This window comes from Entelurus aequoreus, linkage group LG04 (assembly GCF_033978785.1).
Source record: "Entelurus aequoreus isolate RoL-2023_Sb linkage group LG04, RoL_Eaeq_v1.1, whole genome shotgun sequence".
In the NCBI taxonomy this organism is placed as follows: Eukaryota; Metazoa; Chordata; class Actinopteri; order Syngnathiformes; family Syngnathidae; genus Entelurus; species Entelurus aequoreus.
The window spans coordinates 3,700,708-3,725,251 of NC_084734.1; the positions used below are offsets into that span (position 1 = coordinate 3,700,708).

Sequence of the window (24,544 nt, forward strand, 5' to 3'; positions counted from 1 at the left end):
ATAAATGTATGTGGTTCTTTTATGCATTTAAAAACTAAAACGGGTCAGTGTTCAGTTTTGGCTCTAAATATTGCTTTATAATCGTATTTTTATAACTGGGTCGAAACCGACCCTAAAAACACCAAGGTCATAATTTCAACCAGAGCATTTTATAATTTAGTGAAAAAAAAAATACAGTATGTTTTATTTTTTTTTTAATTATCTTACTTGTTTTTAAATCCTTACATGGTCTTGCCCTACCTTACCTCTCTGAGCTGCTCCACCTCTATGCCCCCACCCGGTCCCTCAGGTCAGCTGATCAGCTGATCCTGGAGGTACCCAAATCCAAGCGTAAGCTCAGGGGGGACAGAGCCTTCTCTGTTGCGGGCCCCAAACTCTGGAATGATCTTCCACTCCATGCGAGACAGGCCCCTTCTTTGGCTATTTTTAAGACCCTTCTTAAAACCCATTTGTATTCACTGGCTTTTAACCCAGCATGAGACTTTAAACTGTTTTTAACTTTTAACTTTTTTAACTGCTTTTTATCTAACAAAATTGTTCTTAGGGTAATTTGTATTTGCTTTTTTAATGTGTATTTTACTTCTGTTTTACATTTTATTTTTTAGTCTGTCCTTTGCCTTTATTTCTTTGTGGTGTACAGCCCTTTGTTTTTCAACTGTGGTTGTTTTTAAAGGGCTTTATAAATAAAGTTGGTATGGTATGGTATGGTATTTTGTTGAAATAGAGGTTCCTGACAAATTCAAAAAGCCTTGATGCAAAAAAATAAATGTATGTGGTTCTTTTATGCATTTAAAAACTAAAACGGGTCAGTGCCGACCCTAACACAAGACGAAGGTTAAGTCGTGTTTATATTTGGTGTATTGTGGAAGAAAATACATTTAAAATGACACTGCCCAAAAACAATTAGTCAATTCTGGAACATCACCACTAGAGGTCCCTGCAGACCATAAACTGGATATGTTTATTCATAAGTCAGCACCCCTCCTTTATTGTCGTCAGTAGGCGTGTAGTGAACCACCTCATTTATAGAAATATTGTCACGGAATGAAAAGCGCCTCATAGATGTCTGGATATATATTTTTGCATTTTTGCCGGATGTTTCTCTGAGCAATAGGATGAGTCGGCTGGAGCGCAGCAGGCGGACACCGTCGGTGTTTTACGCCATTCTTCTTTGTTTGTGCGGCTGGTCCACAGGACAGGTTTCCTACTCAGTTTCCGAAGAGGTGGACAAAGGAACACTGGTCGGCAATCTGGCTAAGGATCTAAACATAAATGCACAGCAGCTGCAGGAGCGTGGATTTAAGATCGTGTCTGGGTACAGTAAGAGCTATTTTGAGGTGAATTTAAGAACAGGGGCGTTGTTGGTCAACGAACGAATAGACCGTGAGGAGCTCTGCCAGAATTCCCCAAAATGTTCCTTAAATATAGAAGGAGTGCTAAGCAGTCCTATGAATATATATCGCATAGAAGTGGCGGTCCTTGACGTCAATGATCACGCACCGGTCTTTCTGGAGCGGACTCACGCATTCAACATCTCCGAGTCCTCCTCCGCCGGGGAGAGGTACCCACTCCCCGTTGCGCAGGACGCAGACGCGGGCAGTAATTCGGTGAAAACGTACAAGTTAAGCGCCAACGACTATTTCTCCATCGACTCTGCAGAACTGGTGCTGCAGAAAGCTCTGGATCGAGAGAAGCAGGCCGTCATTACGCTGACACTGACCGCGGTTGACGGCGGCAAGCCGGCAAGAAGTAGTGCGTTGCGCATCATCGTGAATGTGATCGATGTCAATGATAACACGCCGTCCTTTAGTAAAACCCTCTATAAGGTGAGTTGTAGTGAAAATGTCCCAAAGGGTACAACTTTACTGAAATTAAACGCGACTGATTTAGATGAAGGCCCACACGCAGATATACGTTATTATTTGATGACAAGGGGAAGTGGAGATAACTCAAATTTTATGATCACGCCGGAAACAGGTGATTTAATTCTAAAAGGCAACTTGGACTACGAAGAAGCAAACGCATATGAATTAGGAGTTAGAGCAACAGACCAGGGCGCCTCCCCTCGCAGTGGCTACGCTAAAGTACTAGTGGAGGTCAGTGACGTCAACGACAATGTGCCGGAAATAACCGTGACGTCACTCATGGATCCAGTAAAAGAGAATGTGGACATCGGCACAGTCGTCGCACTTGTGACGGTGACGGATAAGGATGGGGGTACAAACGGCCGCACTACCAGTCAGGTTGAGAACTCAGTTCCATTCATGCTGAAATCAACCTATAAAAATTACTACTCATTGACGATTAACGCTCCCCTGGATAGAGAGTTGTTACCTCAGTACAATATAACGATCGTTGCTAAAGATGAGGGCAGTCCAGCGCTTTCGAGCACGTCTATAATCACGGTGCGCATATCTGATATTAATGACAATGCACCTCGTTTTGAACGAGACTCTATGGATATTTATGTGAAGGAAAACAGCAAAGTGGGCAATGTTGTTGCGACGGTAACTGCCCGTGATGCAGACACAGCTGATAACGCAAGAGTGTTTTACGCGCTGTTGGATAATAATCCGGACAAAATTCCAATCACATCAATTCTAAACGTCAACTCAGAGAGTGGAGATATAGTCAGTTTGCAGTCGTTTGACTATGAGAAGTTAAAGACGTTCCAGTTTAAAGTTCGGGCCACGGACTCTGGTGTTCCTCCACTCAGCAGCAACGTGACTGTCAATGTTTTTATCCTGGATGAGAATGACAACAGTCCCACCATTCTGGCGCCATATTCTGAGCACAGCTCCATTAACAGTGAGAGCATCCCCTACTCTGCTGAAGTGGGATACTTTGTGGCAAAGATCAGGGCTGTAGACGCAGACTCTGGATACAATGCACTGCTCTCCTACCACCTGTCTGAGCCCAAAGGCAACAACAACAACCTCTTCCGGATCGGAACCAGCACCGGGGAGATTCGCACCAAGAGGAGGATGAGTGACAATGACCTGAAAAGTCACCCCTTGGTGGTGTCGGTGTGTGATCATGGAGAAGCCTCCCTGTCAGCTACTGTGTCTATTGATGTGGTGGTGCTTGAAAGCACAGCTGACATCCACACTCAGTTCAGACATGTGCCCATAAAGGAGGAGAACTTCTCCGACTTACACCTGTACCTGCTCATCGCCATTGTGGCCGTGTCACTCATCTTTCTGCTCAGCCTCATCACTTTAGTAGCCGTCAGATGCCACAGACAGACAGACGGCACTTTCGGCAGGTATGGCGCCCCGATGATCACCACCCATCCTGACGGGAGCTGGTCTTACTCCAAAGCTACTCAGCAGTATGACGTGTGTTTCAGCTCAGACACACTCAAGAGTGACGTAGTAGTTTTCCCCGCCCCCTATCCACCTGTAGATGCTGAACTGATCAGTATTAATGGAGGAGACACCTTTACCAGGACTCAGACTTTACCTAACACTGATAAGGTAGGATGAATATCTGTTGATTTTTCCCCTAAAACTATTGTTTAGTCCCACTAAAAATCATGTCAGTTCAAACCATATCCTTGTTGCTTCCAAACGTTTCCATCAGTCGTGACACTGTTTTGCTTAACTCAGGGGAACTGCACTTCTTTTGGAATGTTGCTTATGATTCACAATCCGTATGTACATCAATTATGCCTATTAAGCACTTAAAAAATATTCAACCACGGTCATTAAGGTTTTATATACACCCTGTAAGTATATACAGTATGTATAGTGTATAGTAACAGGCACATTCATAATAACATGTTTATGTAACTTGCTAAATTTAAGCATAAAGTGGCACATTAATTGCACGAGCACATCTTCAAGTACATGTTTCTGTCCGACAACATCACTGATTATTATTCACTGCAGACTTCCTGAGAGCCAGCAAACATAACAGAACATCACTTACTTGTTGTAACCTAGTTTCTCTTGTTATATTCGTATTTTACTGTTACAATTGTATTCTCATTGTTGCTTTTTAATTTGTATTCTTATTGTAATATTTTTCTATTTTGTTTCCATTTATACCTCCATTATTTACTTTTTACTTTTTAAATTCGATCTCAATTCTGTACACTGCTGCTGGAATTTTAATTTTCCTGAGGGAACTCTCCTGAAGAAATCAATAAAGTACTATCTATCTATCTATCTATCTATCTATCTATCTATCTATCTATCTATCTATCTATCTATCTATCTATCTATCTATCTATCTATCTATCTATCTATCTATCTATCTGTCTATCTGTCTGTCTGTCTGTCTGTCTGTCTGTCTGTCTGTCTGTCTGTCTGTCTATCCATCTATCTATCTATCTATCTTTCTATCTATCTATCTATCTATCTATCTATCTATCTATCTATCTATCTATCTATCTATCTATCTATCTATCTATCTATCTATCTATCTATCTATCTATCCATCTATCTACTTTAAAATGCCTGCTGTTACTGGGATGCCGACTGATATGATAGTGATACATTCTCGTTTAGATGAAGAATGACTAATAATCCTCGCGAAGAAAAATGGGGGCCGGAACCAAACACGTTTTTGTGTCTTTCTAGCCATTTCTGGGTCTAAATTGGATGCCAATGTTGACTAACATGTCAGATTATGTTCTCGTTCTTCTACCATCAAGGTGGGAGGCATTATTAATGATCTACGATAAACATTCACGAGTTCTGAAGCAAGAAAGCGGCTCCCCAGCCGATGATGTCAATATAGCAGCTCAAGCTAGCTCTGTGATCAAAGTGCCGCTTTAATATAGTATGTCTGTGTTAGCACTTATAATAACAATATCCCAAATACTTGGTTAATATTCAGGTCACGGAATGTAAATGGGGTATTGTTAGTGGTTTTTGGATAGTTATTTAGAGAGCTTTATGAGCAAAATATAGGACCTTGTGTTTATTGACGAGTTAGAATGCATTAAAACAAATACATCCGTCTTCTTGAGATGCCTTTGTTTCCATCTCAACATCCTTGCCTGGGCACATCCTCCTGGTATTTGAGTATAAATATTTGGGGTTTTGGCACCAGCCGCTAGACTAGATCTGACCAATCTAAGTCTACGGACATGAACTGACGAAGCCTACTTGAAAGAGAGAGAAAACGCCTGCGAAGATAAACCAAACAGTCCAGTTGTGATTGCTTGAATGCCCTGAGATCAGTCTTCTTGTCTCTCATAATGATTGTTAACAATAGGCAAAATTCTAAAAAAGTAGTGCAGTTCCCCTTTTGACATGTCTAAGAGCTGACTAGTTCCCTTATAGTAAGTTAATGTTATACTTAACATGCTTACTAGATTCGCTAATGTTGTGTCATATTTTGTTGTTTGGACTTTGGGTTGGATGTACTGATGATGTAAGCATGTAGCTTTTGTTTGGAGATTTGGAGATTCTTGAGGATTTTATGTGTGTTATTTTGGCTATATTATTGTTGTCCTTAATGCTGTCCTGCCAATTTGCTTTACATTATAATGAGACCATTTTATTTGTGGGGGGAAAAACTATGAAATACGTATTGTCCGTGATGCTGAGCTTCTGTTTGTGCTATATTGAGATATATCCGTGTGTCAGATAAAGCATGGCAATTGTTTTAACTGCATTACTCGTGACAATAGTAATACAAATAGTAGTATATCATGTGTTTATTTGTATTTCTTAATTTTGCAATGTTAGAAACAATTTTCCAAGTATAATAACTTAGTTTTACTTCTAAAAAAATATATTCAATTATGTTGAATTTCAAAGCACATACAATTAGATGTTTAACAATTCATCAACCTTGTCGACAAAAATAAATATTAAAATTTGTCGCAGATGAATTAATTTGTCGATAATAGCCGATGACATCTTCACTCTTGTTTTTGTCCGGACGGAAACACACATCTGCAAGTCAGCATGACTGGTGGACGGCAAACAACAGGAAGTGAAAAATAGCCAACAGTTTAGCACCGAAGCTAAAAACTTTGTCTATACCTGTGTGCAGGTTTCTAAATGCATTGTCTTCAAGAATGCAATCTTCTTTTTTGATGAAGCTACATCGCTTGGTGTCGTTTTGTTGTTTATTTTTCTTGCTACTATTTTGAATGTCTTTTGTTTATGTAAAAAATGTGAAAACATTTTTATAAGCACTTTCGGTGCCCTTGCTTTTCAGTGGACAACATATTTTTTGTATCAGCCTAATTTGCATCACGGTTCATAAATAAATATTTCTGAATGATTTAGTCATCTTTATTGTAAGGTTGCACAGGTCTAGGAATATCTCAAATGGAATTTAATAACCTGTAGCTAAACAAGAGCCATTGAATAGGTGTACACATCATAATCCAATTAGTTTACTAATCATTAAGATAGTTGCCCATGCAAATAGTTGTTTGCAGCCCAACATACGTTGCTTAAAAATAATATTGGTTTCTAAAACAATCACCTACAATTTTGCCTTAGCACTGCATTAAACACAACGTGTCTTTTTTGCAATTACTGTAAGAAACAACATCCTCATGCAATACAGTATTTAGTAAAACACAATAATGAATGTGTAATTTTCTTATAATGAAACATTATTATTATTATTATCATTATTAACAGTAAATTGACAACATTTACTTTGCTATGTTGTAAAAATGCATCAGTTTCTTGTGGAATATGCTATTTACCTGTCCATTATAGGTGCCAGGCCTTAGTATATGGCTTTTTAAATGTTTTGGTATAGTTTAGAGCAGGGGTCACCAACGCGGTGCCCGCGGGCACCAGGTAGCCCGTAAGGACCAGATGAGTAGCCCACCGGCCTGTTCTAAAAATAGCTCAAATAGCAGCACTTACCAGTGAGCTGCCTTTATTTTTAAAATTGTATTTATTTACTAGCAATCTGTTCTCGCTTTGCCCGACATTTTTAATTCTAAGAGAGACAAAACTCAAATACAATTTGAAAATCCAAGAAAATATTTTAAAGACTTGGTCTTCACTTGTTTAAATAAATTCATTATTTTTTTTTTACTTTAAATTTGTCTTGCTTTCAGAAAGACAAATTTAGAGAAAAAATACAACCTTAAAAATTATTTTAGAATTTTTAAACACATATACCTTTTTATCTTTTAAATTCCTTCCTCTTCTTTCCTGACAATTTAAATCAATGTTCAAGTAAATGTATTTTTTTTATTGTAAAGAATAATAAATAAATTGTAATTTAATTCTTCATTTTAGCTTCTGTTTTTTTGACGAAGAATATTTGTGAAATATTTCTTCAAACTTACTATGATTCAAATTCAAAAAAAATATTCTGGCAAATCTAGAAAATCTGTAGAATCAAATTTAAATCTTATTTCAAAGTCTTTTGAATTTATTTTAACATTATTGTTCTGGAAAATCTAGAATAAATAATGATTTGTCTTTGTTAGAAATATAGCTTGGTCTAATTTGTTATATATTCTAACAAAGTGTAGATTGGATTTTAACCTCTTTAAAACATGTCATCAAAATTCTAAAAGTAATCTTAATCAGGAAAAATTACTAATGATGTTCCATAAATTATTTTTTTAAGTTTTTGACTTCTTTTTTTCGGTTGAATTTAGAATTTTAAAGATTTGAAATTGAAGATAAACTATGTTTCAAAATTTAATTGTAATTTTTTTCGTGTTTTCTCCTCTTTTAAACCATTCAATTAAGTGTAAATATCATTAATTATTAATAATAACATAGAGTTAAAGGTAAATTGAGCAAATTGGCTATTTCTGGCAATTTATTTAAGTGTGTATCAAACTGATAGCCCTTCGCATTAATCAGCACCCAAGAAGTAGCTCTTGGTTTCAAAAAGGTTTGTGACCCCTGGTTTAGTATATTTACTGTAAAGAATGGTGTACCTTCAAATCACCACACGGGGGCGCAGTAGACCGTGGATGTGAGCTTGTTGAGCTATTCAAAATCCGCCCTGCATGGGAAGAGAAAAGAAATCGTCATCATTCAGTAGTTCATATGCACAGAAGACGCATCGAAGCCTCAACAGCAGTAAGCATTACTGCGTGTGGATGATTAACGGATACATGATTTCATTTTGCTGCATCAACGATGAGGACGCGTCATCAAAAAACAAAACAAGACCTTTTCTGGATTCCTTTTGCTGTGATTCTTTGTCTTCACGGCTCGTCCGCTTCCCAATTGTCTTACTCCATCAACGAGGAGGTGAACAAAGGCTTCGTGGTGGGGAACATCGCCAAGGATTTGAACCTTAACGTGCAGGAGCTGGACACCAGAGATCTGCGTGTGGTTTCCAGCTACAGCAAAGAGTATTTTAATGTGAATTTGCAGACGGGCAACCTTTTTGTGAAGGAAAGAATAGACAGGGAGGAGCTTTGTCCTAACGTGGCAAAATGCTCGTTGAGGATACAAGCTGTGTTAAACAATCCGATGACAGCATACCGCGTCGAGGTCAGTGTTTTTGACATAAACGACAACTCCCCTGTATTTATTGAGCATGCCTATTCTTTGGATATATCCGAATCCGCCATACCGGGAGAACGCTACCTTCTCCCGGTGGCTGTAGACGCAGACATTGGCAGTAACTCTGTGCGCAACTACAAGCTCAGTAATAATGAACATTTTACGCTCGACGTGCAGAGCGGGGGAGACCACGGCGTGTCTGCAGAACTAGTGCTGCACAAAGCTTTGGATCGAGAGAAACAGTCTTTAATCACACTTACGCTGACCGCTGTAGATGGCGGCAAACCTCCTAAATCCGGCTCTTTACAAATACGCGTAAATGTGCTCGATGTCAATGATAATGTGCCCACTTTTAGCAAGGCGCTTTATAAAGTGCGCGTGAGTGAAGACGCTCCGCGGGGCTCGGTTGTGATCCAATTAAATGCAACGGATTTAGACGAAGGCATGAACAGTAAGATCCTGTATTCTTTGATTAAAAGAGGCAACAATGATCCATCAGACGTTTTTAAATTAAACACAGAGACGGGAGAAATCACAGTGAAAGGTACATTAGATTATGAAGAAACTCCTGCTTATGAGGTGAGGGTTCAAGCATTGGATCAGGGCACTGTTCCTCGTAGTGCGCATGCCAAACTGCTCATAGAGATAATCGACGTGAATGACAACGCCCCCGAAATAACGGTGACGTCACTGATGACGCCAGTTAAAGAGAACGCAGAATTAGGTACAATAGTTGCTTTAATTACAGTGAGTGATAAGGATGGAGGGGAAAACGGTGTGACCAACTGTAAAGTAGTTGGGTCGTTTCCCTTTAAGCTGAAATCCAACTACAAAAATGACTATTCTTTAGTAGTTGATGGAGCACTAGACAGAGAAAACACCTCTCTTTATAATGTGTCCATTGTAGCCTCAGATGAAGGAAGTCCTCCTCTGTCCACTAGCAGCATCATTACTGTTCATGTTTCTGATGTCAATGATAATGCACCTCGTTTTATGGAGCCCGTTATTAATGTTTATGTCAAAGAAAATAGTCCAACGGGAAATTCTCTTTGCTCCATTAACGCGCTCGATCCTGATTTGGATGCCAATGCAAAAGTGTCCTACACTTTGTTAAATGTCAATCCTGGAAATATTCCAATTAAATCACTTTTAAACATCAACTCAGAGAGTGGAGATATAGTCAGTTTGCAGTCCTTTGACTATGAGAAGTTAAAGACGTTCCGGTTTAAAGTTCAGGCCACAGACTCTGGTGTTCCTCCACTCAGCAGCAACGTGACTGTCAATGTTTTTATCCTGGATGAGAACGACAACAGTCCCACCATTCTGGCACCATATTCTGAGCACAGCTCCATTAACAGTGAGAGCATCCCATATTCTGCTGAAGCGGGATACTTTGTGGCAAAGATCAGGGCTGTAGACGCAGACTCTGGATACAATGCACTGCTCTCCTATCACCTGTCTGAGCCCAAAGGCAACAACAACAACAACCTCTTCCGGATCGGAACCAGCACCGGGGAGATTCGCACCAAGAGGAGAATGAGTGACAATGACCTGAAAAGTCACCCCTTGGTGGTGTCGGTGTGTGATCATGGAGAAGCCTCCCTGTCAGCTACTGTGTCTATTGATGTGGTGGTGCTTGAAAGCACAGCTGACATCCACACTCAGTTCAGACATGTGCCCATAAAGGAGGAGAACTTCTCCGACTTACACCTGTACCTGCTCATCGCCATTGTGGCCGTGTCACTCATCTTTCTGCTCAGCCTCATCACTTTAGTAGCCGTCAGATGCCACAGACAGACAGACGGCACTTTCGGCAGGTACGGCGCCCCCATGATCACCACCCATCCTGACGGGAGCTGGTCTTACTCCAAAGCTACTCAGCAGTATGACGTGTGTTTCAGCTCAGACACACTCAAGAGTGACGTAGTGGTTTTCCCCGCCCCCTATCCACCTGTTGATGCTGAACTGATCAGTATTAATGGAGGAGACACCTTTACCAGGACTCAGACTTTACCTAACACTGACAAGGTAGGCTAAATCATTTTTATAGATATATTTTTTAACATTTATGCATAATTTATTTTCTGTTGATCATTGCGAATAGAGTTATAATAATATCCCGGCTGATGTAAAGAGTGCACTGACAGAATATTTGTTACCCTATTTAAATATGTGCTATTTGGTCCTTAGTTAACACTAATAGTATAGTGCGGGGTCAGCAACCCGCGGCTCTCTGTAGCGCCACCCTAGTGGCTTCCTGAAGCATTTTTAAGAAATGATTGAAAATGTAAAAAGATGGGGGTAAAACATTTTTTTTTGTCTTAGTATGGTTTTTGTTTGAGGCCAAACATGACACAAACCTTCCCCATTGTTAGAAAGCCCACTGATTAATATGCGTTTTTGGTGAACATCGTTTTGTCCTACTAATTTCGGCGGTTCTTGAATTCACCGTAGTGTAAGGTAGGCTAAATCCTTTTTTTAGATATATTTTTTAACATTTATGCATAATTTATTTTCTGTTGATCATTGCGAATTGAGTTATAATAAAATCCCAAGTGATGTAAAGAGTGCGCTGACAGAATATTTGTCACCCTGTTTAAATATGTGCTATTTGGTCCTTAGTTAACACTAATAGTATATTGCGGGAGTCAGCAACGCGCGGCTCTCGAGCCGCATGCGGCTCTGTAGCGCCGCCCTAATGGCTTCCTGGAGCATTTTTAAGAAATGATTGAAATTGGAAAAAGATGGGGGTACATTTTTTTTTTTTGTCTTAGTATGGTTTTAGTTTGAGGACAAACATGACACAAACCTTCCCCATTGTGAGAAAACCCAATGTTTAATATGCGTTTTTGGTGAACATCTTTTTGTCCTACTAATTTCGGCGGTTCTTGAATTCTTGTGGACTGTTTTTTTACATGTAAAATATTTTTTACATGTAAAATACACCACTCCTTCTTTGTCTCATTTTGTCCACCAAAAGTTTCATGCTGTGTGTCAATGCACAAAGGTGCGCTTTGTTGATGTTATTGACTTGTTGGCGTGCTAATCAGGCTATTTAGTCTAGCTGTATGTATATATTGCATCATTATGCCTTAGGGATGTCCGATAATGGCTTTTTGCCGATATCCGATATTCCGATATTGTCCAACTCTTTAATTACCGATACCGATATCAACCGATACCGATATCAACCGATATATACAGTCGTGGAATTAACACATTATTATGCCTAATTTGGACAACCAGGTATGGTGAAGATAAGGTACTTTTTAAAAAAAATTTATAAAATAAAATAAGATAAATACATTAAAAACAAGTAAAACAATATAAAACAATATAAAAACAGTTACATAGAAACTAGTAATTAATGAAAATGTGTAAAATTAACTGTTAAAGGTTAGTATTATTAGTGGACCAGCAGCACGCACAATCATGTGTGCTTACGGACTGTATCCCTTGCAGACTGTATTGATATATATTGATATATAATGTAGGAAGCAGAATATTAATAACAGAAAGAAACAACCCTTTTGTGTGAATGAGTGTAAATGGGGGAGGGAGGTTTTTTGGGTTGGTGCACTAATTGTAAGTGTGTCTTGTGTTTTTTATGTGGATTTAATAAAAAAAAAATACAATAAAATAAAATAAAAAAAATAATTTAAAAAACCGATACTGATAATAAAAAAAACCGATACCGATAATTTTCGATATTACATTTTAACGCATTTATCGGCCGATAATATCGGCAGACCGATATTATCGGACATCTCTATTATGCCTCAATTGTAGGTATATTTGAGCTAATTTAATATCCTTTAATTGTAACCTCTTTGTGTATAATTGATATTTGCATGTCTCATGACACATTATCTGTAGGTAATATTGGCTGCATTTCTGATAGTTGTTTGTGTGCCATGTTGTTCCAGACAACATCTATACCTTTGGCCATTAAAACCCAGTAATTTCCAGGAGTTATCTCACCTTCTAAGTAGTTTCTGATTTACTAATGGTTTCTAATGTTGTAAAAATGTGTAGAACAAATATATTTCTGATTTCTGTCAACACAGATTTGCTTCTGGCTGCGACACATAGTCATTTTGATAGTAGGCTATTATAGCTAATATAGACACTTACGTCATGTGTTGTCTTCAATATAAGACTGATATACAGCTTTTCTTTTTTTTGCGGCTCCAGACAGATTTTTTTTTTTGGTTTTTTTAGTCCAATATGGCTCTTTCACCGTTTTGGGTTGCCGACCCCTGGTGTAATGTTTGTTTTCCTATGTAAACCACGATACTTACACTAAGTGATGGTAATGCAGGTGGCGTGGGATCAGTTGACACCCTATGACTGAATGTCAAATAGTCCAGGATGTAGTTTTTATTTTACTCTAAATCAGCAAGTATTTTGATTATACGTCCTTGTTATAAATAAAATAAATAGTACCGACATCAGCTTCAAGCCTTCAGAGTTTACATCACATTTTAATCACACAGATATTAAATGATACAAAAAACTTGTTTTGATTGTGCGTGGGTTATGCTGTGAAGCGTGACGTCATCTCCCGGTGCTCGAAAGGCCGTGCCTTGACCCTCAATGTGCTATAGGGGAAATGAATGCCGCTGTCCATGGTGCTGAATACTGTTGGAACATGCAATGGAACAACAGCTTTCTTGCTTGCTTTTGAATTAAACAGCATGTAATTCCCTACTTGTACCAACATAATACTTTAACATATTCTTTAAATAAAAGGCAAAAAGATTGACAATTGGAAATAAGAAAAAAAATGTATTGTTGGGATTTGACGTGAGAACACATAAATAGACGTGAATGCCGGTGTTGTGCCGGATAATGCACCCCCGCCGTAGAATGCACCCCCTGACGGGCCACAGTTAAGTATGTACATTAAAATGGGAGTTTTTAATTGAAATTAACTTGCTTTATTCTGTTTTACATCGACAACTGTCAGTGCATCCTCCACATCTCAAAAAAATGAAAAAAAATGGTCGATATGTAAAAATAAGTTATAGGAATGCAAACCAAAGGGCAAGTAGGATATGCAAAACAATTTTAAGGAAAAATAGGAGTTTAAGCATAGACAATAAATAAATAAATAACCACAGATTGTGGAATGTCTACATGTTACAAATAAATTAAATGAAAATGAGGAAAAATGTACACACACTAAAAGAGGGGGGGGGGGGCACACTGTACACTATTTGTCCCAAAATAAGAAAACATTATGAATATTGCATTGATTGTGCATTTCACACCCCATAAATAAGCGCGCTCCCGTCAGGGGGTGCATTCTACAGCGGGGGGTGCATGATCCGGCACAACACCGGCCCTCTCACAGAAAACAGTTTGGGTTGAGCGTTCTTGCTTCTGAAACATAAACACTCCCTTCATTGCTACGATACGACACACACCTGTTTGTTTTTTGTCTGCTGTTACTCTTTAGATATTTACAAAAAAACATTGTCAGTTGATATGTTACTTATAATTTGTTCTGGTCATAATGTGTTATTGTATACTGACAAGTAGAGATGTCCGATAATATCGGTCTGCCGATATTATCGGCCGATAAATGCGTTAAAATGTAATATCGAAAATTATCGGTATCGTTTTTTTTATTATCAGTATCGTTTTTGTTGTTGTTTTTTTTTGTTTTTTTTTATTAAATCCACATAAAAAACACAAGATACACTTACAATTAGTGCACCAACCCAAAAAACCTCCCTCCCCCATTTACATTCATTCACACAAAAGGGTTGTTTCTTTCTGTTATTATTATTCTGCTTCCTACATTATATATCAATATATATCAATACAGTCTGCAAGGGATACAGTCCGTAAGCACAGATGATTGTGCGTGCTGCTGCTCCACTAATAGTACTAACCTTTAACAGTTAATTTTACAAATTTTCATTAATTACTAGTTTCTATGTAACTGTTTTTATATTGTTTTACTTTCTTTTTTATTCAAGAAAATGTTTTTAATTAATTTATCTTATTTTATTTGATTCATTTTTTTAAAAAGTACCTTATCTTCACCATACCTGGTTGTCCAAATTAGGCATAATAATGTGTTAATTCCACGACTGTATATATCGGTTGATATCGGTATCGGTAATTAAAGAGTTGGACAATATCGGCATATCGGATATCGGCAAAAAGCCATTATCGGACATCCCTACTGATAAGTATTTGTTGTTTTTGTACTCATGTCATAATACTCAGCATCAAGGGTTGGAATTGGGGGTTAAATCACCAAAAATGATTCCTGGGCGCGGCCACCGCTGCTGCCCACTGCTCCCCTCACCTCCCAGGGGGTGATCAAGGGTGATGGGTCAAATGCAGAGAATAATTTCGCCACACCTAGTGTGTGTGTGCATTGGTACTTTAACTTAACTTTAACTTAACTATTGGCATTACTCCCATTTGTGGTGATATTATTCCTGACCATTTATTAGGAAATGATCGTCACTTTATCATTACAACCTAATTAAGAGTTCATTTTGCCTTAAAGTTTAATCATTTAAGATACAATATTTAGAAGCTTTATTGTGTATGGCTGTATGCAGGGGCGCCGCTAGGGATTTTGGGCCCCACGAAAAGAATCTTTACAGGGCCCCCAACACAGCGGCAACATTTTTTGATGCTATTTTACATACAATTGTGAATTTTAATGCTATTTTTGACTATCATTACCATATTTTTGAAAGAAGAACAGCATCACAGCTGACATGTACAGTAGGGGAAGAACTGAGCACTCTGAATACAATGGAATTCATTTTGAGTCATTTATTTGCTGCACCACTGATTCTTAAATTGGAAATAAACTCTTCCATGAAAAAAATAGCAATTATAATCAGTGGAGAGAAAAAAAAATCTCAGCAAAAACAAAAACGCCATCAGAATACAAAATGGCCATATATGATTTCTCATAATTTAAGTAGAACTTAATATATGAAAGAATGGTAAATATATATACAGGTAAAAGCCAGTAAATTAGAATATTTTGAAAAATTGATTTATTTCAGTAATTGCATTCGAAAGGTGTAACTTGTACATTATATTTATTCATTGCACACAGACTGATGCATTCAAATGTTTATTTCATTTAATTTTGATGATTTGAAGTGGCAACAAATGAAAATCCAAAATTCCGTGTGTCACAAAATTAGAATATTACTTAAGGCTAATACAAAAAAGGGATTTTTAGAAATGTTGGCCAACTGAAAAGTATGAAAATGAAAAATATGAGCATGTACAATACTCAATACTTGGTTGGAGCTCCTTTTGCCTCAATTACTGCGTTAATGCGGCGTGGCATGGAGTCGATGAGTTTCTGGCACTGGCACGCAGCCGTCTACCAGCAAGTTTTAGAGCACTTCATGCTTCCTGCTGCTGACCTGCTCTATGGAGATGGAGATTTCAAGTTCCAACAGGACTTGGCGCCTGCACACAGCGCAAAGTCTACCCGTGCCTGGTTTACGGACCATGGTATTTCTGTTCTAAATTGGCCCGCCAACTCCCCTGACCTTAGCCCCATAGACAATCTGTGGGGTATTGTGAAAAGGAAGATGCAGAATGCCAGACCCAAAAACGCAGAAGAGTTGAAGGCCACTATCAGAGCAACCTGGGCTCTCATAACTCCTGAGCAGTGCCAGAAACTCATGGACTCCATGCCACGCCGCATTAACGCAGTAATTGAGGCAAAAGGAGCTCCAACCAAGTATTGAGTATTGTACATGCTCATATTTTTCATTTTCATACTTTTCAGTTGGCCAACATTTCTAAAAATCCATTTTTTGTATTAGCCTTAAGTAATATTCTAATTTTGTGACACACGGAATTTTAGATTTTCATTTGTTGCCACTTCAAATCATCAAAATTAAATGAAATAAACATTTGAATGCATCAGTCTGTGTGCAATGAATAAATATAATGTACAAGTTACACCTTTTGAATGCAATTACTGAAATAAATCAAGTGTTTCAAAATATTCTAATTTACTGGCTTTTACCTGTATATGCTGCTGCTGCTGGAGCACTTGACTCTGTTCATTTTGACAGAGGGGAGATCAACTATTATTGAATAAGAACAGCTTGATAAATGTTTGACTGGATTGATTATTTAACTAATATAGCAGTAAAATGTAAAAATCCAGAGTTTTCTGGAGCTAACACGGTGAGAAAAGTGAGCTAGCTTATTACCACAGACAGGGACAAAGTTAACATGGATAACTTTCCACCACAACTAACAAACCCACCTTTTTTTTGTGGAAATATTGGGTGACATATTGTCGACCCTTCATCTCCTTCTCCTCTCTTATTTTATTTTCCTTTCTTTTTTGGCTGCCTGATTTTTGAGGCATATACTGCTGCTGCGCTCTGGCGCTGTCTGTCTGGGACAAATCGCGGTGCTCTACCTGCAGCTGATCCAGTCGGACTGAACCATTTTACCTAAATAGAGGGGGGGGGGAGAGAGGGCCCTGCAGGTGTTGATGCTTCCAAAACAAATAAAAGGTATTGTTACCAGGACATGGAAAATAAAGCATGTGTGATTATATGTTAGTTAATAACTTAGTGTCATTTTTCTGTATTATAATTTCATCATCATTAGGGGCCTCTCTGGGCCCCCCTCCATCATGGGCCCCTAGAATCCGTCTCCTTTACCCCCCCTTTTCGGCGCCGCTGGCTGTATGTATTTTTTTTAAAAATATATATACTGTCATTCTAAGTTTAAACACTTGAGGTCGCAGTTGACCGTTACTTTGTGATAAGCTCTCAGTCGCCACTTTCTTGTGTGGCGTCATCGGACATATCGCATTGTGCGAGGGGCGGCAGAAAGACGATGCCATAAAGAAGAGGAGGAGCGTGGATGATGGCGTTATGGACGATGGAGCTCTTTTTTGTGGATAAAATGCAATATTACTGATGGTGGAATCCGTGGAAAAAGCAATGGGTGTCGGACGGGGACCTCGCCGGCTGTGCGTGTTGTTGATTGCGCTTGTATGGGACCGCTGCTCTGCGCAGATATCCTACACCATTCCCGAGGAGGTGGACAAAGGAACGGTGGTGGGAAACCTGGCGAAGGATTTAAACGTCAACATTAGAGACTTGCAAAGGAGGGATCTAAATGTGGTGTCCAGCTACAGTAAGGACTATTTCAAGGCCGATTTTCGAACGGGGGAACTTTATGTTGCAGAGAGAATAGACCGTGAGGAGCTGTGTCACAGTGCGAAGAAATGCACTCTCAACATGGAGGCAGTTCTGAGGGACCCGGTGGGGCTGCATCGAATTGAGGTGGTGGTGGAGGATTTAAACGACAATGCACCTCGCTTCGTGGAGGAGTTTCATCTTATTAATGTATCAGAAATTTCCCCCACTGGCGAGCATTTTTTACTTCCACTGGCGCTTGACTCGGATTCTGCAGGTAACTCTGTAAAGACCTACAAATTAAGTCCGAATGAATATTTCTCTCTGGATGTGCAAGGCGGTGGCGAGCATGCGTCTGCAGAGTTGGTGTTGCTGAAAGTTTTAGACAGAGAAAAACAAGCCACAATCAAATTAACACTCAGCGCTATAGATGGAGGAAAACCTGCCAAAACTGGAACGCTGGAGTTGAATGTAAATGTTCTGGATGTTAATGATAACACGCCCTCCTTCAGCCAAGCGCTTTATAAAGCACGCGTAAAAGAAGATGCCCTGTCTGGGTCATTAGTCATTCAGCTGAGTGCTACCGATTTAGACGAAGGTGACAACGGGAAATTAAGGTTTGCTTTTGTTAAACGTGCTAACTTTGACCCAGCAGGTGTGTTCTTAATTGACGCAGAAACTGGTGAGATCACTGTAAAAGGACGTTTAGACTACGAGGCACAAGCAGCGTATGATATTCACGTCCAGGCTACAGATAAAGGCTTGTCGCCTCGGAGAGCTAATGCAAAACTCCTGGTGGAAGTCCTGGACGTGAACGACAACGTCCCGGAAATAGTAGTGACGTCACTCATGAATCCGGTTAAAGAAGATGCAGAGATGGGAAGTGTTGTGGCTTTAGTGACCGTGACTGATAAAGATGGAGGGAAGAACGGAAACACTCAGTGTAAACTAACTGGCTCTGCACCTTTCAAGCTTAAATCAAATTATAAAAACTACTACTCGCTGGTTGTGGATGGCCCCCTTGATAGGGAAGAATGTGTCTTGTATAATGTCACTATTGTGGCAACTGATGAAGGCAGGCCACCGCTATCGAACAGCAGTGTTATCACAATTCAGGTGTCTGATGTTAATGATAATGCTCCACGTTTCCCTGAACCTATTATAAATATATACGTTAAGGAAAATAGTGCTGTGGGAGCCAGCATCAACAGAATAACTGCTGTAGATTCTGATTTAAATGAGAATGCAAGAGTCACGTATGCATTAGTGGGAGATGCAAATGGTGTCCCAATAAGGTCAGTGGTGAACATCAACTCAGAGAGTGGAGATATAGTCAGTCTGCAGTCGTTTGACTATGAGAAGTTAAAGACGTTCCAGTTCAAAGTTCAGGCCACAGACTCTGGTGTTCCTCCACTCAGCAGCAACGTGACTGTCAACATGTTTATCCTGGATGAGAATGACAACAGTCCCACCATTCTGGCGCCATATTCTGAACACAGCTCCGTTAACAGTGAGAGCATCCCCTATTCTGCTGAAGCGGGATACTTTGTGGCAAAGATCAGGGCTGTAGACGCAGACTCTGGATACAATGCACTGCTCTCCTACCACCTGTCTGAGCCCAAAGGCAACAACAACAACCTCCTCTTCCGGATCGGAACCAGCACCGGGGAGATTCGCACCAAGAGGAGAATGAGTGACAATGACCTGAAAAGTCACCCCTTGGTGGTGTCGGTGTGTGATCATGGAGAAGCCTCCCTGTCAGCTACTGTGTCTATTGATGTGGTGGTGCTTGAAAGCACAGCTGACATCCACACTCAGTTCAGACATGTGCCCATAAAGGAGGAGAACTTCTCCGACTTACACCTGTACCTGCTCATCGCCATTGTGGCCGTGTCGCTCATCTTTCTGCTCAGCCTCATCACTTTAGTAGCCGTCAGATGCCACAGACAGACGGACGGCACTTTCGGCAGGTACGGCGCCCCCATGATCACCACCCATCCTGACGGGAGCTGGTCTTACTCCAAAGCTACTCAGCAGTATGACGTGTGTTTCAGCTCAGACACACTCAAGAGTGACGTAGTGGTTTTCCCCGCCCCCTATCCACCTGTAGATGCTGAACTGATCAGTATTAATGGCGGAGACACCTTTACCAGGACTCAGACTTTACCTAACAATGACAAGGTAATAACACTATTTTCACAGGCTTCCCTTTGCACGTATGGTATGATTGCGATGTGTATATAGTGTATGTTGCTGTCTGCCATGTTATGTGGATTGAATTGTTGTTACTTGATTAATGTATTAGAATGATACAAAAGACACTATAGAGGCGGGTGATATGGCCTTAGATGACAACATCTGTCACAATATATTATTTGGTATGTAAATAATAATATAACCATTTCAAAATGGACTACAAAGGCCCTGATTTGGCTGCTGACATATGCGGTAAAGTATTGCATTATCTCTGGGCGTATTATTTTCTCAAAACTATTATCCGATACTTGTTAATTTAATGTTCATAGCTGGTTACTTTTTCTTGTAAAAGGGTTTCCGTTTACAATTCTGTAAAATGTAATAAGCACTTTTTCTTCTGTTGTTTGGATATTTTACATTAGTTTTGGACGATACTACACATTTGGCTATCGATCCAATATACCAAGTAGTTACTGGGACAGTATTAGTCATACTAATGCCGATACTTTAAATTGTCAAGATCATTGAATGATTTAATGTTTTAACATACTTATAATTAGACAAAATCATAGGTTGGCAGTGTGACAATATAATGAATACATATTTAAATCATTTACTACTATTGTTGATATAAATCCATTGTTTTTTTGCCTTTACAGTCCTTCTGTTTCCAGCGACGTACTTCCCAAGTTTGTAAACAATAACAAACATGACAAAATGTTTCATGATCAGAAAAAAAATCGATCTAATCACTGTAATTTTGACTGTGCTGATACTGTCCATACACCTTTGTTTACTTTTAACAGCTCTAGCTTAGCGGTTAGCAAAGCTTATAGGTGTGATTCATGTTTAGGTATTTCTCGTGATAACGATACTTGTAAAAAGGGTAGTTTATTTTCAGCTATGGAGGCAAGGATTGCTGTCTCAGATGGACGTCAGCCGCTAGCAGGCTAGCGCAACCCTTGTTGAGGCTCAGGAAAATGTTGTAGTTCAAACCCCGGCCGAGTCATGCCAAAGACTATAAAAATGGGAGCCATTACCTCCCTGCTTGGCACTCAGCATCAAGGCTTGGATTTGGGGGTTGAATCCCCAAAATGATTCCCGGGTGTGGCCACCGCTGCTGCTCACTGCTCCCCTCACCTCCCTGGGGGTGAACAAGGGGGATGGGTCAAATGCAGAGGTTAATTTCACCACCCCTAGTGTGTGTGTGACTATCATTGGTACTTTAACTTGAACTTTATTATAGTAACAAATGAGGAGACAACATATGTGATTCAGAAAAGTAGGCACATGACGTTTTACAGCCCCCAAAACATACTTAAAATGTATATTCCCTTGACTGTTGCAAATTGGAGAGATGATAAAGTACATATTGTATGTACGATTTTAGTGATAAATGTGGATTTTGGTATTACTTGATAATGTTTTTGCAAGTGCCACTTTGGCATCAAGCGCAAAAAAGTACATATTTTTCACCAGTAGATGTCGCACTCGGCTCACAGATCGTGCACAATTCAGACGTTTTTTTCCTTATGTCCATATTGGGAGACGGGGCGTGATTCTTTGTCCGGTTGACAAAAAACTCCTCATTCCGTGCTCTGATTCTGATGCCTTAAAATGTTTCTGCATGTGGAGTCGAACATTGTGGTTCTATCTGTCTAAAAAACTGGGAAATAATGAAACTGGAGGACAATTCTCGCCTTTGGATGTACTATTTCTTGCCTTTGTTTCACATATGGAGTGTGGCGTCTGCACAGATTGTCTATACCGTGACAGAGGAGTCGAATCCCGGTTTCACTGTGGGGAATCTGGCCAAAGACTTGCACCTGGATGGACTTGATTTGGAATTGCGAGGGTTGCAAATAACGGGGCCGAATGCCAGGTATTTGGAGGTGGATGCTAAAACGGGAATACTTGTGGTGAAGGACAGAATTGATCGAGAGGAGCTGTGCTCTCGCCGTGTGAAGTGCTCTTTGGAGGTGGAAGCCATCGCAAACGCGCCGCTGAATCTCTATCGCTTTGAGGTTAAAATTGTGGATATAAATGACAACGCGCCCTCTTTTCGACTACCTGGGATTATTCTTAATGTGTCTGAGTCTGCGTATCCTGGAGAAAGATTTTCACTGGCAAAAGCTTTCGACGCAGATGTTGGCAGCCATACAGTCAAAAACTACAAATTGAGCCAAAATGAGCATTTTTCCTTGGATGTGCAAAATGTCGGAGAGCAATCTATGTCTGCTGAAATGGTGCTGCAAAAACCTTTAGACCGTGAGAAACAATCGGTGATAAAACTCACATTAACGGCTCTGGATGGAGGAAAACCTGCTAAAACAGGCACCTTAGAGGTCACAATTAATGTACAAGATGCTAACGATAATATTCCAATATTTGACAAAGTGTTGTACAAAGCCACCGTAATAGAAAACGCGCCGACCGGCACAAGCGTCTTGTCTGTGCATGCCCGTGATTTAGACGAGGGTCTTAACGGAGAAATTGTGTATTCTTTCATTAAACACAACAGTGATGATGATGTCGAACACTTTGCTATCGATCCTCTGACAGGTGAAATAACAGTAAACGGTGAAGTAGATCACGAGAAAAACAACGCCGTAGAAATCAGAGTGCAAGCAAAAGACAAAGGCTCCAGTCCGAGAGCATCGCATTGTAAAGTACTAGTCGAAATCATCGACATTAATGATCATCCACCCGCGATATCAGTGACGTCGTCGGTCGACGTGGTGAGGGAGGATGCGCCTCTCGACACAATGGTGGGACTTTTAACGGTGAAAGACAACGACGGGGGAAAAAATGGCGTCGTTAACGTTAAAATAATTGAGTCTGTCCCTTTCAAAATCAAAAACACCTACAAGAATCATTATTCACTTGTGGTGGACGGAGCTTTGGACAGAGAGCAAGTTTCTAAATATAATATTACAATAACTGCGTCGGATGAAGGTGTCCCTTCCCTCTCCAGTGTAAATGTAATTACTGTACATGTTTCAGATATTAATGATAACGCACCCCGTTTTGGAGAACCTGTTATTAATATATTTGTGAAAGAGAACAGTCCTACGGGGGCAGTTGTGTACACCGTGAGCGCAGTCGACCCAGATATGGGCGAAAATGCCAAAATATCATTTTCAATAATGAATGCTAACAATCTCAAAGAGGATGTCGTGAGATTAAATATTAACATTAACTCAGAGAGTGGAGATTTAGTCAGTTTGCAGTCCTTTGACTATGAGAAGTTAGAGACGTTCCGGTTTAAAGTTCAGGCCACGGACTCTGGTGTTCCTCCACTCAGCAGCAACGTGACTGTAAATGTTTTTATCCTGGATGAGAACGACAACAGTCCCACCATTCTGGCGCCATATTCCGAGCACAGCTCCGTTAACAGTGAGAGCATCCCCTATTCTGCTGAAGCGGGATACTTTGTGGCAAAGATCAGGGCTGTAGACGCAGACTCTGGATACAATGCACTGCTCTCCTATCACCTGTCTGAGCCCAAAGGCAACAACAACAACCTCTTCCGGATCGGAACCAGCACCGGGGAGATTCGCACCAAGAGGAGAATGAGTGACAATGACCTGAAAAGTCACCCCTTGGTGGTGTCGGTGTGTGATCATGGAGAAGCCTCCCTGTCAGCTACTGTGTCTATTGATGTGGTGGTGCTTGAAAGCACAGCTGACATCCACACTCAGTTCAGACATGTGCCCATAAAGGAGGAGAACTTCTCCGACTTACACCTGTACCTGCTCATCGCCATTGTGGCCGTGTCGCTCATCTTTCTGCTCAGCCTCATCACTTTAGTAGCCGTCCGATGCCACAGACAGACAGAGGGCACTTTCGGCAGGTACGGCGCCCCCATGATCACCACCCATCCTGACGGGAGCTGGTCTTACTCCAAAGCTACTCAGCAGTATGACGTGTGTTTCAGCTCAGACACACTTAAGAGTGACGTAGTGGTTTTCCCGGCATCCCTTCCATCTGTAGATGCTGAATTGATCAGTATTAATGGAGGAGACACCTTTACCAGGACTCAAACTTTACCTAACACGGATAAGGTGAGTTCTATGTCCTTGAGGCAGCTTTGTTATTATTGTTTCATCTTAGTCTGTCCTGCTGAGCTGTCCCTGGTGCTGCTTGTGGAGCAGGCCGTGTGTGACCTGCTTGCAAATTTAAAATGGTAGTACATGTTAAAGGCCTACTGAAAGCCACTACTAGCGACCACGCAGTCTGATAGTTTATATATCAATGATGAAATCTTAACATTGCAACACATGCCAATACGGCCGGGTTAACTTATAAAGTGACATTTTAAATTTCCCGGGAAACTTCCGGTTGGAAACGTCTATGTATGATGACGTATGCGCGTGACGTCACGACGGCAACGGAAGTATTCGGACCCAATGTGTCACCGTACAAACTCCTCTGTTTTCATTGAAAAATTCCACAGTATTCTGGACATCTGTGTTGGTGAATCTTTTGCAATTTGTTTAATGGACAATGGCCATCTGAGCCAATGAGCAAACACATTGTACCATTAGAACACTGGAGTGATAGTTGCTGGAAATGGGCCTCTATACACCTATGTAGATATTGCACCAAAAAGCAGACATTTGCAGCTAGAATTGTCATTTACCACATTAGCAATGTATAGAGTGTATTTCTTTAAAGTTAAGAATAGTTTAAAGTTATCTTCATTGAAAAGTACAGTGCTTTTCC

At 40.1% G+C, this 24,544-nt stretch overlaps 2 protein-coding genes across 8 annotated transcripts in view; both read left to right on the forward strand.

Annotated features, from left to right (window-relative positions):
• The window catches only part of LOC133648190 (protocadherin alpha-C2-like), a 206,226-nt gene that overhangs the window by 117,421 nt on the left and 64,261 nt on the right, over nucleotides 1–24,544 (forward strand). The window contains exon 1 of one of the 7 annotated variants that reach the window (XM_062044027.1): nucleotides 1,027–3,476. The exons of 4 other annotated variants lie outside the window; for them this stretch is intronic. In XM_062044027.1, the coding sequence (XP_061900011.1) occupies nucleotides 1,116–3,476 (2,361 nt within the window). In that variant the 5' untranslated portion in view covers nucleotides 1,027–1,115. Of the gene's footprint in view, nucleotides 1–1,026; nucleotides 3,477–17,191; nucleotides 19,805–21,401; nucleotides 23,884–24,544 lie in introns of those variants that run through there. 2 more of the 7 variants (XM_062044021.1, XM_062044024.1) reach the window with 2 other exon arrangements.
• On the forward strand, nucleotides 7,689–10,496 carry LOC133648193 (protocadherin alpha-2-like). The gene has a single exon (XM_062044030.1). It carries the CDS (start codon nucleotides 8,088–8,090, stop codon nucleotides 10,494–10,496), a length of 2,409 nt encoding a protein of 802 aa, XP_061900014.1. The 5' UTR covers nucleotides 7,689–8,087.